The 14,604-nt window shown below is 37.6% G+C and overlaps 2 protein-coding genes across 2 annotated transcripts; one reads left to right on the top strand and one right to left on the bottom strand.

Moving 5' to 3' along the window:
• Positions 1 to 1,634: 1,634 nt before the first annotated feature.
• On the top strand, positions 1,635 to 3,840 carry LOC122041899 (calcium-dependent protein kinase 21-like). The gene is made up of 8 exons (XM_042601762.1): positions 1,635 to 2,183; positions 2,290 to 2,413; positions 2,484 to 2,627; positions 2,714 to 2,866; positions 2,953 to 3,068; positions 3,145 to 3,312; positions 3,394 to 3,621; positions 3,712 to 3,840. The coding sequence occupies exons 1-8, from the start codon at positions 1,635 to 1,637 to the stop codon at positions 3,838 to 3,840; spliced, it is 1,611 nt and encodes a 536-aa protein (XP_042457696.1).
• A 444-nt stretch (positions 3,841 to 4,284) lies between these two features.
• Positions 4,285 to 13,739, bottom strand: LOC122041900 (PTI1-like tyrosine-protein kinase 3). Its single transcript, XM_042601763.1, has 8 exons — positions 13,535 to 13,739; positions 12,539 to 12,665; positions 11,733 to 11,980; positions 11,467 to 11,593; positions 11,081 to 11,354; positions 8,476 to 8,608; positions 4,986 to 5,072; positions 4,285 to 4,774 (listed from the first exon to the last, which is right to left on the bottom strand). Exons 2-8 carry the CDS (start codon positions 12,630 to 12,632, stop codon positions 4,637 to 4,639), a joined length of 1,101 nt encoding a protein of 366 aa, XP_042457697.1. The 5' UTR covers positions 12,633 to 12,665; positions 13,535 to 13,739; the 3' UTR covers positions 4,285 to 4,636.
• Between the last annotated feature and the right edge of the window lie 865 nt (positions 13,740 to 14,604).

Below are 14,604 nucleotides of genomic sequence, written 5' to 3'. Positions count from 1 at the left end.
ACTCGAGATGGTCTATGGAAAAAATGGAAGGAGGAAGGTGGAAGCTGGTGGAGTTAGCCAAAAATTGGAAGAAAAAAAAATCCTCCTTTTGTCGTTACTCGTTACCTTGGTAGGTGCTTATATAGTTGTCCAAAAAACATCTGCATGTCAGTTGGAATGCTATCATTGTGGGAGCCAAAAAGGAGACCAGATCCGATAGCCATTAATAGTCTCCCCAATTATCCATTTAATCGGGGGCATCTAGGAGACTAAATATGACAACCTTGTAAACACTCCTCCATTCTTAGATTGATATTCGCAATCGCTGTCAACTAGCCTATGTAGGGCATCCTGGGGTGAATGAAGATGAAGTGGATGTGGAATAACCCTGGGAATAAATAATGTCAAGTTCTAAGATCTATATATAAGAGAGGTTGCTGAGATTCTATATGCTGAGAGGTCGTTAAGACCCAAAATGGCAAGAAGTTGCTGAGACCCAATATGCCGAGAGGTTGCTAAGACCCAAGATATCGAGAGGTTACTGAGACTCAAATGCTTAGATCTCGTTGAGACCCAAGATGCCAAGAGGGCACTGAGACCTAATATATCGAGATGCTGAGAGGGTGTTGAGACCTAATATGCCAAGAGATCGCTGAGACCCAAGATGCCAAGAGGTCGCTAAGACCCAAAATTCCAAGAGGTTGTCGAGACCCAATATGTTGAGAGGTCGCTAAAACCCAAGATGTCGAGAGGTCAAAAGACCTAATATGCTGAGGTCGTTGAGACTTAAGATGCCGAGAGGTTGTAAGACCCAAGATCCCAAGAGGTCACTGAGACCTAAGATGTCGAGAACGGCTCATTTCCTAGAATAAATGGTGGGAGGCCACCGGAAAAAAAAAAAGGAGTCATTAAGATCTACTTTTACATCAAACATGAGTCTCTGGAGAACCAGCGGGTTTGATGAGACTCAATCTCATCTAGGTCTAGTTTGACGGCTTAAAAGTCAGCTTAACCTTAACTGACAACTCAACACGATTCTAGATCTCATGGGATATCTGGGTGTTACATAATTCTACCATATCAGTTGATTTAGTACTCAAGCATGACTTGCTACCATAGAGACATATTCGATTTTTGATAGGTGCAAATATTATTTTGGATTATCTCGTGTCTCTTATCTAGAGAGGTCGCACAACTAAGATTTAATAAATCTCTATAATTTATCATCCTTTTCAAAATGTGTGGGATTATCATGAAGAAATCGCTATGACGACTTCATTTTGCCACCGGATAAAAGAAATAAACAGTCTTCGAGCATTAGAATTCCTCTTTTAAAAATTTTCTTCTTTCAAAAACTTTAATCTTCGAAATCTCTACTTGAACATCTTGTTCCAATAATATAATTATATTGAAATGTGCCCTTTGATAAAACAGAATATAGAATATATATTTTGAATATTTATGAAAAATAAATAAATAATGGGAAGACTTTGACGGTCCTCCCGACCGTTAAAAGATTTACTAAAAAAGGCGCCAACAACCTGATCCCGCCATCGCCGGCAAACCACGCACCGGAAACTTTCCTCCTCTCTTCAACGCCTTCCTCCGACGACTGAGACAGAGAGACCGAGGAAAGGCAGCGGAAAGAGAGGAGAATGGGAGGCTGCTACTCCATCCCCCCTTACTCCGACTCCTTCCCCGGCCGCAACAAGAAGCACTCGCGCCGGAGCATCCGCTGCCTCCCCTACACTAACGAAGACGATGACGACGGCGACGATGACGATGACGATTTTGACTCTCGCTCAGCCTCCCCCATCTCCATCCTCGACGCCCCACCCGCCTCCGCTGACTTCCTGCGGCGCTACCGGCTAGGGGCCGAGCTCGGCCGGGGCGAATTCGGCATCACGCGCCGCTGCTCCGAATCCGAGACCGGCGAGGCACTCGCGTGCAAGACCATCTCCAAGCGCAAGATCCGGAGCAGGGCGGACATGGCGGACGTGCGCCGGGAGGTGCAGATCATGCGCGCGCTGCCGCGCCACCCCAACTTCGTCAGCCTCCGGGAGGCCTACGAGGACTCCGAGTCCGTCCACCTCGTCATGGAGGTCTGCGAGGGCGGCGAGCTCTTCGACCGCATCGTCGCCCACGGCCACTACTCCGAGCGCGCCGCCGCCAACATCGTCAAGACCATCGTCCAGGTCGTGCAGGTAATCCATCCCTATAGATGATAGATCCTCATTCATTCAAACTATATCAACAAACTAAATTAATCATCCTTAACCGATGACGATCTTGGTTCTCTGTTTTCTATAGATATGCCATGAAAATGGCGTGATACACCGAGATTTGAAACCTGAAAACTTCTTGTTTTCTGATAAAACAGAAGATTCGCCCCTCAAGGCAATTGACTTCGGCCTCTCTGTATTTTTTAAGCCTGGTAGGTCTTCTTCTCTGCTGCATTCTTCGCTCCATCTCGATCAGACACAGTATTCTTTCTTCTTCTTTAGGTCAGCGCTTCTCTAAAGTCGTAGGAAGTCTGTATTACATAGCACCGGAGGTGCTTAACAAGAACTACGGGCCAGAAGTAGACGTGTGGAGTGCTGGGGTTATTCTTTACATCTTGTTGAGTGGAGTTCCACCTTTTTGGGCAGGCAAGCAGTTGAAATTTCAGATGCTTGCGATACGATCAATCGATCGCACCGATGTCGATTAACCTGTCTGTAGTTGTTCTTTGTAGAAAATGATGAGGGAATCGTGCAGGCTATTCTTAAGTCCTCCGTAGATTTTAAAAGAGAACCTTGGCCGCAGATATCAGTAAACGCCAAGGATCTCGTACGACGAATGCTCGATCCCGATCCGTCGACCAGGTTGACAGCTAAACGAGTTCTCGGTAAGAATTTCTTTCTCCTCTCCATCTAACTCTTCGCTGACTGAAAACATATTCACATGGAACTGTTCTTGCCTTTGTGAGAACAGAGCATCCTTGGCTTCAGAATGCTAACATGGCTCCCAACATCTCGCTCGGCGAAACTGTCAGAACTAGGCTGCAGCAGTTCTCAGCGATGAACAGATTCAAGAAGAAAGCCTTGAGAGTGAGTGGGGTTTTGTGGTTATAGTTTTTATTTTTCTGAAGAAGCTTTAACATTTCATATGATATATACTTCACAGGTCGTAGCTGAGCAATTGCCAGTGGAGGAAGCAGCTGATATTAAGCAGATGTTTCATATGATGGACAAGGACAACAATGGCAGCCTGACCCTCGAAGAGCTAAAAGAGGGTCTTCACATAATTGGGGATCCTGTTCCAGAACCAGACATCAAGATGCTGCTCGAAGTAGTGAGTGTTCTATTTCCTGGCGGCTTAACCTCTTCGATCGATCGGCACCTTCATGTACATGCTTCTTGAGTGCCATTGCAGGCTGATGTCGATGGAAATGGAACTTTGGACTGTGAGGAGTTCATGACCGTCTCGGTCCACCTCAAGAAGATCAGCAGCGAGGAGCAATTAACCAAGGCATTCAATTACTTCGACAAGGATGGCAGTGGCTACATTGAGATGGATGAGCTAAGAGAAGCTCTGCATGAGGGTGATGCACCTTCTGAGCAAGTGATATGGGAGATCATCTCAGACGTCGATACCGACAAGGTTAGAGAATTATAAGGAGATCAGTTGTTATAATCCATTGCTTGATTCATGTGAAACATGAAAAAAAAAACATATCTGAAAATGCTTCAGGATGGACGCATCAGCTACCAGGAATTTGAGCTGATGATGAAGTCTGGCTGTGACTGGAGAAATGGATCCAGACAATACTCCAGGCAATTGTTCAGTAACCTTAGCAAGAAGTTGCTGAAAGACAATTGATTGCACAAGGAAAGTTAGGATTGCTGTTTGGAGCACACATTGTGTTTAAATATCGAATTGTGGCCTGCTCGTCCCTGCATTGAGATTCTCCTTGTTGGGGAAGCAGTGGAGTCGTCTGTATCTCTAAATGCAGAGCAGTTTTTGCACTAGAAATATTTGTTCTAAGTGAGTCACCACCAGTTTGCTCATAAAAAAGAAATGGTAGTGTGATTTAGTGAGGAAATCTGCAATTTGCTAGTGTTGTTAAATGTTAATACTCCTAAAACACTCTTCCCCATCCCCATCCCCATCCCCATCCCAAACAAATTGATCTCCCTCCTGGACTCCTGTTATGAGTTGACAAGGTTATTCTCATGTACCATTCACCAACAATGATAATCTTGGCTAAAAGGGGGATGGTGTCTCAATCATTAAAGGAACAAAATTCACTAGAACTAGAAATCATGAAAGCTCCACCCGCAGAAACAAACAGAATCAATGAATAGCAAAAGCTTCTATGGTTCTTCGTATATTATACGGTACACTCTCACACAACCAAAGAACTGAAGTTTCTCAAACAAATATACAACAGAAATGTCCCATTTGCATGAACTGAATGAAATGACTAAAAAACGACACAAACTAGACAGTACCCTCAAAACATACAAAGAGAGCGGAGGCTTGTCACCTAGGTGATTATTAGGATTTTGGTCAGATTTTTTAACTTGTAGAAGGGGTAGTGATAACAAGAATGCTTGTGAGATTTGACATACAAACACAGACAGTTTAGAGTTACGCATATTGATCACTGCATCCCTCAAGCATCTGTCAAAGGGTCAGCCGCAGGCAGTGGAGCTTGCTTATATAGAAGAGGGGAGAGTGCTTTCACCACAATGCCCATATTGGGTCTAAACTCAGCTTCATACTGAACGCACAGAGCTGCAACAGCTGCCAACTGCAAGAGGACAAAAGAAAACAAAAACAAAAAAACAATATCAGGCATTCGACACCACAAGCATTGTTAGTGAATAAGTGTTGATTTACTTAAACCAGTTATACATGGATCAGGCTATTGATTATCATGCAAGGGATTTCCATACAGTTGGAAACTTTTCAACCTTTAGTGGCAAAAAAAAAATTCAAGGTATATAAAGAAAGGAAAAGACCTTGGCAACCCCTTTCGGTGGGTAATCTCCCTTCAATCTTGGATCTACACATTGCTTGACTTTGTCCTCGCTCAGTCTTGGGGTTGCCTGTGGAATGGAAAAAAGAACCGTTGTCAGAAAGGTTAGCAAGTACCAGTTTAATGCATGCAGTAGCGTAGCATTAGAGGCAACACAACCATAGCTTCATGTTAAATAAAGAGAGCCTGAGACATTCACAACTGTAAACAAGGAAAGGTGACTGCTATGTACCTGACCTGCTTGCATAAGAGCAGGTAATAGCAGTGTAACACAAGACAAATGAGTCGCTAATATTTGTGAGGATGCTGCAAAATTATTAACTAATCAAGTTGCTAGAATGACTTTCCACCATAATGTAATACAAGGAAATCCACACCTTTCCAGCTCACTGAGGTTTTTCGTCCATGCTAATAGGGATTTCCATACAAGGTTGGAGTTACTTATGTCAACTAAGCAGCTAGCTTTTCATTGTCAATTGACATGTAACCCAGCTGCTGTAATTCCACCAATCACAAGAAATCATACTGATGGTTTCCTTTATCTCTCATCTATTAGACCTCTATTCAATGATTAAAAAGATGATATACTATAGTTCACCAAAAATAGATTGAGAACAGTGAACAATTGGTTCAAGCTTTGCTACTTGGGCATGCTACATCTAGGATTGAATGAACTACCTTGTATGAAGACTTAATAATATGGTTTATATAATAAGGATTGAATGAACAAAATGTCTTTTGACAATAATCATGAATAAATCATGAAAGCTAGATTAGCTTTATATAATATTTTTTCATGATTCACTATCGTTAATAATATGGTTTAAGGGAGTTGCACAAAGAGCAATTATTGGAGGATCTTTCTATAAGGCACTAAGTAGATCACTGCTCTATCTTTATAATCATGCAGATTGGTTCATATACACCCTAAAGGTTATTGTAGCTCCAAAATATTTGAAATTAACTGCACACAGCATTTCCCATTGAACTATGTAAAGGGCAATATCACTGTATACAGCCAAAGTTGTCAAATCAAGATTCCTATCATGAATCATGTTGGTGGATTTTTCAAATCATGAGTCATTAAAATTTGAATTAAGCAAATTATAAAATAGGTAAAAGATTTTTAACTTATCTGGAATAGTTTTTCATCAAACAAAAATGGAGTATGTTAAAAATATATATATAGGTTCAAATTTCATCTTGAATAAAAAAGCCAAATACTGATCATTGTAAAGGGCATTCCACCAAAGGTTGCATTTGATAATATGACAAAATTGTTGCCACCATCCTCAACATGGATTTGATGACTTTGACCTTCAAGATTGCTGTGGTTGAAAAAGTAAGCGGACAATGATGCCAAATAAAGAAGAAAGAAGATGACTTCAATGTGAAAAAAGTTGTTCTTTGAAGTCATTGTTAGGCATCAACCCCACCTTTGCAGTAGTCTTCACACTGCAAGATTTTCTTCCATGTCAGTTCACCTTCCCTAACCTCCATTTTTTCTTTGAAAAAATATTCTTTCCTTTCATTATAATGGGTTGAGTTTAACTTCATGCGTTGAATTTAATTTTAACTAATCAAGTTTCATCTTTGGTGAGCTTGCTTTCTTCTTTTGTAAGCATAAAACATAATTCAAAGGTTTGAAATACATTTTCACCATAAATATTTATATTACATATACATATGTATGTATGTATGTATAATAGCATACATGTGGCAGGCCAGTGCACGAAGCTTCCGCTATACGAGCTCCCATCTTCAAAAACATATAACATACTATCATGTTCCCAATTTTATATATATATATATATATATATATATATATATATATATATATATAGGGTTTGGACTATAGTATTAAATCTAAAAAAAATGGATAGGTCGGTGCACGAAGCTCCCGCTATACGGGGTCTCGGGGAAGAATCCATTGTACGCAGCCTTATCCTGCTTTTTGCAAGAGGCTATTTTCAGGATTCGAACCCGTGACCTTGGTCACAAAGCAACAACTTTACCGTTGCGCCAAGGTTCCCCTTCTACTATAGTATTAAAACTAAAGAAATTTTAAAAAAAATTACACATGATGCTCATAAGGTGTGCACCATTGGGTGGGTAGGTTAACATTCCTCTCTCTCTCTCTCTCTCTATATATATATATATATATAGAGAGAGAGAGAGAGAGGCCTTCACCACCTCAGTACCTCCAGACAAAAGAGGAGACTAAATGAAAAATGATTAATTTATTTGAAATTATGATGGTAAGAATCATGTAGCTAATCCTTATAGTTGGGACAAGAACTGCTCAATGATGTCACATTAAGGATTCTTTTCTAATTCCAATTCATATTATTTAATATGTATCACTTTAGAGATGAATGTTACGCCACACATCTTACATCGCACCTCAAAAATTTTTTTGTTTTGAATTTTTTTGTGCTACATCACTTTACATATGATGATGATGGTATGTTGAGAAATCTTTTATAATTCCAATTCATATTATTCTTTACATATGATAATGATGATGTGTTGAGAAATCTTTTATAATTCTAATTCATATTATTTATGTATCACTTTATAGCGAAATTGTACCATACAATACAAATCGTGAATTGAACAATTTTAACAACAATGTTTGTAGTAAGGGCCTCTTAGAAATAGAGTGAATGAGGGGAAAATGTTAGTCGGGAAGAAGGCTTTATGACCAAAATAAAAAATAAAAAAAACTTTGTCAACTTGTTTTTTTTTTTAAACAAAAAGAATCTAGATTAATCAAAAGAGCTAACCAGTTAACACTTGTGCCCTTGAAAATTGAGATCATAGGAAAGAATCAACAATTATGTAATCATTTGAAGTTAGTAACCCAGGATCCAATTATTTCAATATATAAAGTTGACAGTCAAAGGCAGCCAATATGTTTCAGATACTAGTTAGGCCATATAAAAGTTATAATCCCTAATCAGCCACAAAATGCAAGGTTACTTTAACTCTCCTAGTTATATAGTCATGGCACCATTAATAATTTAATATAATCGTTTAAAAGGAAATTAATACCAATTTCATTAGTCCATAAGACAAACTAAGCTAATAATCATCCTGTCTTTATCTAGCTTATTTTATTTTCTAATTGGTTCCTTTATGCTATAATCCCTAATCAGCCACAAAATGCAAGGTTACTTTAACTCTCCTAGTTATATAGTCATGGCACCATTAGTAATTTAATATAATCATTTAAAAGGAAATTAATACCAATTTCATTAGTCCATAAGACAAACTAGGCTAATAATCATCCTGTCTTTATCTAGCTTATTTTATTTTCTAATTGGTTCCTTTATGCTACTGATCTTGCAAATTATGGATCTGATTGTGACCCCATCTAATCAGCCACTTTATTTTCTCAAGATTGTATAGGGAATTTGCAAGTGAAATTAACACTATTCTCAACCAACACCAACTTCAGAAGTAAGACCTACCCAAGTAACAAGACTTTGCTGCCCTCTAGGCATTGTATGATCCACAGGTTTCCTGCCTGTCAGAAGTTCCAAAAGAACCACACCAAAACTATATACATCACTCTTCTGTGTTAGCTGACCAGTCATAGCATACCTGCATAATATTGAAAAGATCAAAATATTTAAATAGTAGAACAAAAAAGGTGAAGTGGCATCAAAGACAAACAATTTCCTTATAAATTGCATTCATGATTAAGTACCTCACTATGAGAAAAATCATTTTTTAGCAAGCAGTAATCTTGGCAATCAAAATTAAGAATTTCATAATGGTCATCAGAATACGAACGATTTCAGATACCAAGCTTCAGCTTATTCAAGTTTCAATTTAACAATTTTACGAGTATTCTTTGTCAACACAAAGAATGTAACCGAATAACCCAACTTGTAACCTTTTATGTAATGAGCACAAGAAAATATAACGAAGATAAGCTAATCAAAGTGCATAAAAGATTGCAATTTATCATGTATCCTGTTGCAGCTAGAGATTCCTATGGACTATTTGCAATGATGAAATCACAATGATCCTATTTTGTGAAGAAAATAACATCATAGAATCCAAATGCATGTGAAAAATGGAAGAAATAAAGGAAAATCGCCTCAATCATTTTGTGTTCAAGCCCATGGAAGAGTTCAAATTGTTTAGAAACAAAAATAATGAAACCAACCAATGAAGACATGGGCTTATGTTATTGGAGCTTGGTTCAATAATACTGACACAAGAAAGTTGCACAAAATCATACAACCCAGACAGTGAAATCTAAGATTCAAAGATTTAAGTATACTTTTTACACCTAGTGATCTTAATTCTCAAGTTTAATTTCATATTTAATGATGAGAAGTTTTCACATAAAAGTTCCATTGTTTGGGGATTCAAAGCATGTTCAAGGAGTCTTATGAACAATCCAAAGTTTGCATACCTGCAGTGTACTGATTAGGAATAGGAATATGGATACTATTTTAGGTAACCACTTTGTCTGAAAAGACAAAGATGTTGATAAAGAGCTCAATTTGTAGGTTTAGGGTTCAAAATTTCCTAATCACAATCAAGCAGAACAAAGCTTAAACTATGGACCTAATAGTAACCATGTGTTGGCCAAAAAGAAATAACCTTAGCACAAATAGGACGATGGCAAAATAAAGAAACACAGTAGGAAAGTAGAAGGTAGAGCTAACATTTGAACTAATCAACTATACCCTAATATGTTGTAGTTATTTGATTAGGATATAACATAGTTCAAAGTTTCTCTTATGCTGCTAGGAAAGAGCTCAATCTACACATTTATGGTTAAGAGATTCTATTAACACTACAACAATAAATGATGATCACACACACTAGTTTTCTTTTAAGGTATATCAACTGGATATTTTTTTAGTCATGAAGTTTGAAAAAAAAAGAATTAAACTTCATCATTTTTAGCCATATCATAGTTAACTTGTCCTATGAAGTTGAGAAAGAGATCAATGGTTCTGTATTTTTTTTCCAATATGGTAGAGCCACACCTAATTGCTATTGGATAATAATACTTAGTACTTTTTAATTTTTTCCCCCTATGAACACCATAAAACACATTAGCATTTTTCTCATCTTTGCTACACTTTGTTTTTGTTGTTGTTGTTTCCCAAGTAGCCAAAGTTCTCATCCATAAAGTAATGTGAGTTGCAACAGTTGTATAAACTTTCCTTGCACCTAAGGGTAACAAAACAATCACACTCCAAAAGCTATTTTCCGTTTCAACAATCCACTTTTTATCCTATCTTTGTCAATATCGCTCTCTTGTTGATAATAGATACAAGATATCTAAAATTTTCTTGTTCACACAAACTTCATGTGCTTCCATCATAATTACTCTAATTTCTTATTATTGAACTAGATTTTACATATTCAACTTTGATCTTCATAAATTAGTAGCATTCTCTCAAAGAACAAAATACTGTTGCAAATAACATACATTATTGAATCTTACCTTGAAAATCATATATGCATATCTTTCCTTTTTATCACTATATCTATCTTTATTGTAATGCCATTAGAGGATTGATGTTTGCTTAATTAAAGCTTTTTGCAGGCCAGTTCCGTCATCTCAAATTTGCACCAGAATTGGTTGGCTTCCATAGGGTGGAATCTTAAAGCCATCACCTAGCAGGGTTACTGGGAGTTTAGCCTTGTGGCATATATACTTGAATTTTTTTGCGAAATCAATTTAATTTTCATAATATTTGCTTTATATCTTATTTTGCTGGTGATAATTGTTTCCTAATGATTGATGTATGATTCATCAACTATAATAAGAGTAACATTTTGTGCCAACTTTATTTTTATGACTTGCTATTGGAAAGCTTTTCCTTCATTTCTCAAGCATTTCTTCATTATTAAATTTTTGCTAAATAGCTTAATTAGACAAATTATACCTTGAACTACTCAGGCTCAGCTTCAATTGACACTAGTTAAATTTCTTAAGAAAAATTACAAATAAATGATTTTATGTATATTATAAGCACAATGATTGACAAACAAGGAAAATATATCTCCAACTAGTTCAGCCCTAAAAAGTATTCAAGTAATTACTCTGGAGCATGATAACCGAAGGTACCCAAGACTCGAGTAGAATGAAGACGAGCTGCCATATCAGGAGCCTGATTTGAAAGGTTAAAGTCTGCAATTTTGGCTCTAAAGTCCTCAAAAAGGAGGACATTACTTGATCTGATATCACGATGTATTATGGAAGGCTGAACTTTCTCATGGAGATATTCTAGCCCCTTGGCTGCATCAACAGCTATTCTCACTCGTTGGGTCCAGTCCAGTACTGGACCAGGTTGTGCCCCTTGGACTCCTTTTCTGCCTGCAGTTTAAAAAAAGTAATAAAAAACAATTTACTGCCTTACAGGTGCTGAAATAAGTAAACAAGCAACTGAAAAGAGAAAAATGGAGAAATAAATACAACTATTATGTACCATGCAAAACATCGTGCAAAGAACCCATGGTTGCAAACTCATAGACCATCAAACGCATATTCCCATCAACACAGTATCCCAGCATTTCCACAAAATTTTCATGCTTCATCCTTGAGACCATAGAGACCTGATGTCAAGAGAAAGTGCTTTAGTTATTGAGTTTTTACATGTTAGATTAAATGTTATGCTTCAATGGTTAGTCCAGATTTTACTAAAGGGTGAGATAAAAAAAAAGAAATGTCTATTGCAGATGAGTAAAGAAAAACCTGAGTCAAAAATTCAGAGGTGTTGTCTTCAGATGAAGAATCAAGCTTTTTTACAGCAACCTGCTTCCCATCCTCTAAAACAGCAAAGTACACTCTTCCATATGATCCTTCACCTACTAAAGATTTTGACCCAAAATTATCAGTCTTCTCATTCAGTTCTTCTAAAGACAACAGAGGCACCTCAATAGGTGGAGGTGCTTTTGGTGCTTCACTTTTGGGAGCGTTGTACTTTGAACCTCTGTTCACACCTGGAATGATTATAAGAGTAAATCAGCAAAGCCGCAGAAGTAGCATGCTAATATATCAAGTCAAAAGCAAAGATACAAGGTTATCCTAGACTAAATTAAAGGGGGTGAACATGTTCCAATAATTGTTTAACAGTACACGAATGGTGCACTGGATAGCTTAGCATATGTACGACTTTGACATTGCAAATGGACAATTTTATGGAAAGAAGAGACAACCAAACCTTTCTATTATTAAAATTTTGCTTAAACTAGCATTTTCTGTGATTGATAAGATACTCACTGTGTTTTGATAGAAATTAAGATTCAGCTCAAACAAAATCCACTAATTGTCTGTGCCTATTGTTTAAATATGTTTTAAGCTCACCACTATATTCTCCTTAGAATAGCCTCGCATACTAAAAAGAATGCTAAAAAGAAATGTAACAGCAGCAAAACCTTTCAATCTGCCTATTCAATAACTCCAGCTAACCAATACATTCTTCACAAAGAAATATGGAATAGTGGTAAAATTTTGCAACGAGGAAGTAATCTGTTTATGAATTATGGAGTAAAGCATACCGTCTGTATTATTGGTTGGGTCTTTCAGGTATTCATTTTCTTGGCCATGATAAGACTCGTCGACCTTACATGAACAACAAAGCCAGCGTCGCATTGTATATCCCTCTTTTATACTGTTTTAATGTTCCTAAACATAAAGTACAAACAGTCAAAATAAAGAAAACTTGAAGATAGTAAGAAAACAAATATCTAACAATATCTTGTGAATTTATTGCCTGGAGATGTCTCTTAAAAAAGTACCTGCTCATGTTCATGTGCATATATTCTACCTAAACAAACTTAAACCCACTATCATACTACCTAATATGCCAACTCATCACAATACAAACCAACTAACACAGTCATTAATTAGCACAACCAATTACGTGTAGGCCCCAATCACTTGCTTGATTATAATAAAGATGCAATCAGTTACGGGCCAGAATTGCGTACACTCAAGTGTGAAGCAGCTGAAGGATTATTCCTCCAAGCCATCGTTGTTCTATTATGCATAGCAAGTATGCTGAATGACATTTTTACAATGATCACAATTTTCTCTCATTCTTGATATATTAATGGATGGAATCAATCTTACGCAAGAACTGGGGATCGAAACGGAGACAAAGAACTCACTTTCTTTTCCTAACAAGACAAATAATAAAGAGCGATAAAACGCTTTAAATTAAGCATTCTGGTACAAATCCCCAGAAACGCCAAGTTTCAGCTAATTATATTTCAGAAGAAAAAAATCTGATGCGAATATCTTCCGATCCGAGACGAAAACCAATCATAAGAGAAGGGAGTCGTTCAAAATTGCAACGGAGAATAAATCCTACGATTTTTTTTCAAAAAAAAAAAAAACAAAAGCTCATCCCGTGAAAGGGAAAATCAATTTTGCTTTCAGTGAGAATTACACGGAAGAGAGTCCTCTTAGAAGCATTCAAACCCAACGATACCAATGGCATCCCCAAAATAATTCGCCCGACGCAATGAATTGATTGAGAGCAGCGATCTGACCTGGAGAAGGGACCCGTGAGCTGCAGGTTGGTCAGCTCTTCACACCCCCAGGCACAGGATTAGGGTTTCCTTGGAGTGGGCAGATGCAAAGGGAAAGTACGGGAACTGAGAGAGAGGACATAGCGGAGCTCGCCCCTATAACGAAGAAGTTGAATTCTTTTTTCTTCTTTCTCTGCTTTAGAACGTTTCCGAGCGTTACAACTTAAGTACATTGTTAGAACGCGATCATTCGAGGGCTGTTCTTGTCCATTCGTAACATCTGTCGTTGCTTAAGTCATTACTCGTTTCCTTTTGTTTATTCACCTGCCATCTTTATGGCCGGCTCAGGATCTCGTCCGTCATTCGCATGATCTGACGGCTATCAGCTGTCGGTGGAGGTCAGTGCCTCCGTCAATCTAGTGTAGCTTGATAGCTTGAGTGGAGGCACTGACCTCAACTAGAGGACCACAGCACAGGACAAGTAATATATAAGCGACAACTAAATCAGACGAGGGAAATTATGTAAGTGAAAGAGCGAAGGATGATATGTAAAACGAGTCTTAGTGCTCAGTACATTGAGGCTCCGACCGTTTGTTATGTATTATAGGATAGAATTGAATTGATTAGGATAGAATTAAAAGTAAAATAAATAATATTTTTTGAGATCAAGTATTATAAATTCTATTTTTAATTATTGATAATCCGATTTCTAATCAACTCTACCATACGTTTGATTAAAAACTTTTTGAAAATATAATTCTATTTTATCATGCATACCAAACGGAGTCTAAGAGACTTAGAATTTGTCCTTTCAGGATGGCACCATCGGTATGGTTAAAATATGGAATATTATCATATGAAATTTTAGGATCGAAATTTTATGTGTCTAAGTATATCTTTCTTCGTACCTTACCCGTCTATACTAATGACTAGTAGTCACTAATGCTCGATCTTTTAATATCTATTCCTTAATAGGGATGACAATGGGACGGGATAGGGACGAGTTTGTCATCCCCGAATTTCATCTTCATCCCCATCCTCGCTCCCATCCCCACTTTTCATATTCGGAGAATCTCCGAACCCGGACTAAC

The sequence above is a fragment of the Zingiber officinale genome, chromosome 2A (genome assembly GCF_018446385.1).
Source record: "Zingiber officinale cultivar Zhangliang chromosome 2A, Zo_v1.1, whole genome shotgun sequence".
Lineage (NCBI taxonomy): Eukaryota > Viridiplantae > Streptophyta > Magnoliopsida > Zingiberales > Zingiberaceae > Zingiber > Zingiber officinale.
This window is presented reverse-complemented; position numbering and strand designations above follow the sequence as displayed.

What these genes read in the sequence shown, in the direction of transcription:
- LOC122041900 (XM_042601763.1), bottom strand. Translation starts at nt 12,632, where the DNA reads ATGCGACGCTGGCTTTGTTGTTCATGTAAGGTCGACGAGTCTTATCAT. An exon ending in CCTCTGAATTTTTGACTCAG is followed by an intron (nt 11,594 to 11,732) that starts GTTTTTCTTTAC and finishes TCTTGACATCAG; the next exon opens with GTCTCTATGGTCTCAAGGAT. An exon ending in TTTGCACGATGTTTTGCATG is followed by an intron (nt 11,355 to 11,466) that starts GTACATAATAGT and finishes TTTAAACTGCAG; the next exon opens with GCAGAAAAGGAGTCCAAGGG.
- LOC122041899 (XM_042601762.1), top strand. Translation starts at nt 1,635, where the DNA reads ATGGGAGGCTGCTACTCCATCCCCCCTTACTCCGACTCCTTCCCCGGC. An exon ending in AGTTCCACCTTTTTGGGCAG is followed by an intron (nt 2,628 to 2,713) that starts GCAAGCAGTTGA and finishes TGTTCTTTGTAG; the next exon opens with AAAATGATGAGGGAATCGTG. An exon ending in GACAGCTAAACGAGTTCTCG is followed by an intron (nt 2,867 to 2,952) that starts GTAAGAATTTCT and finishes TTGTGAGAACAG; the next exon opens with AGCATCCTTGGCTTCAGAAT.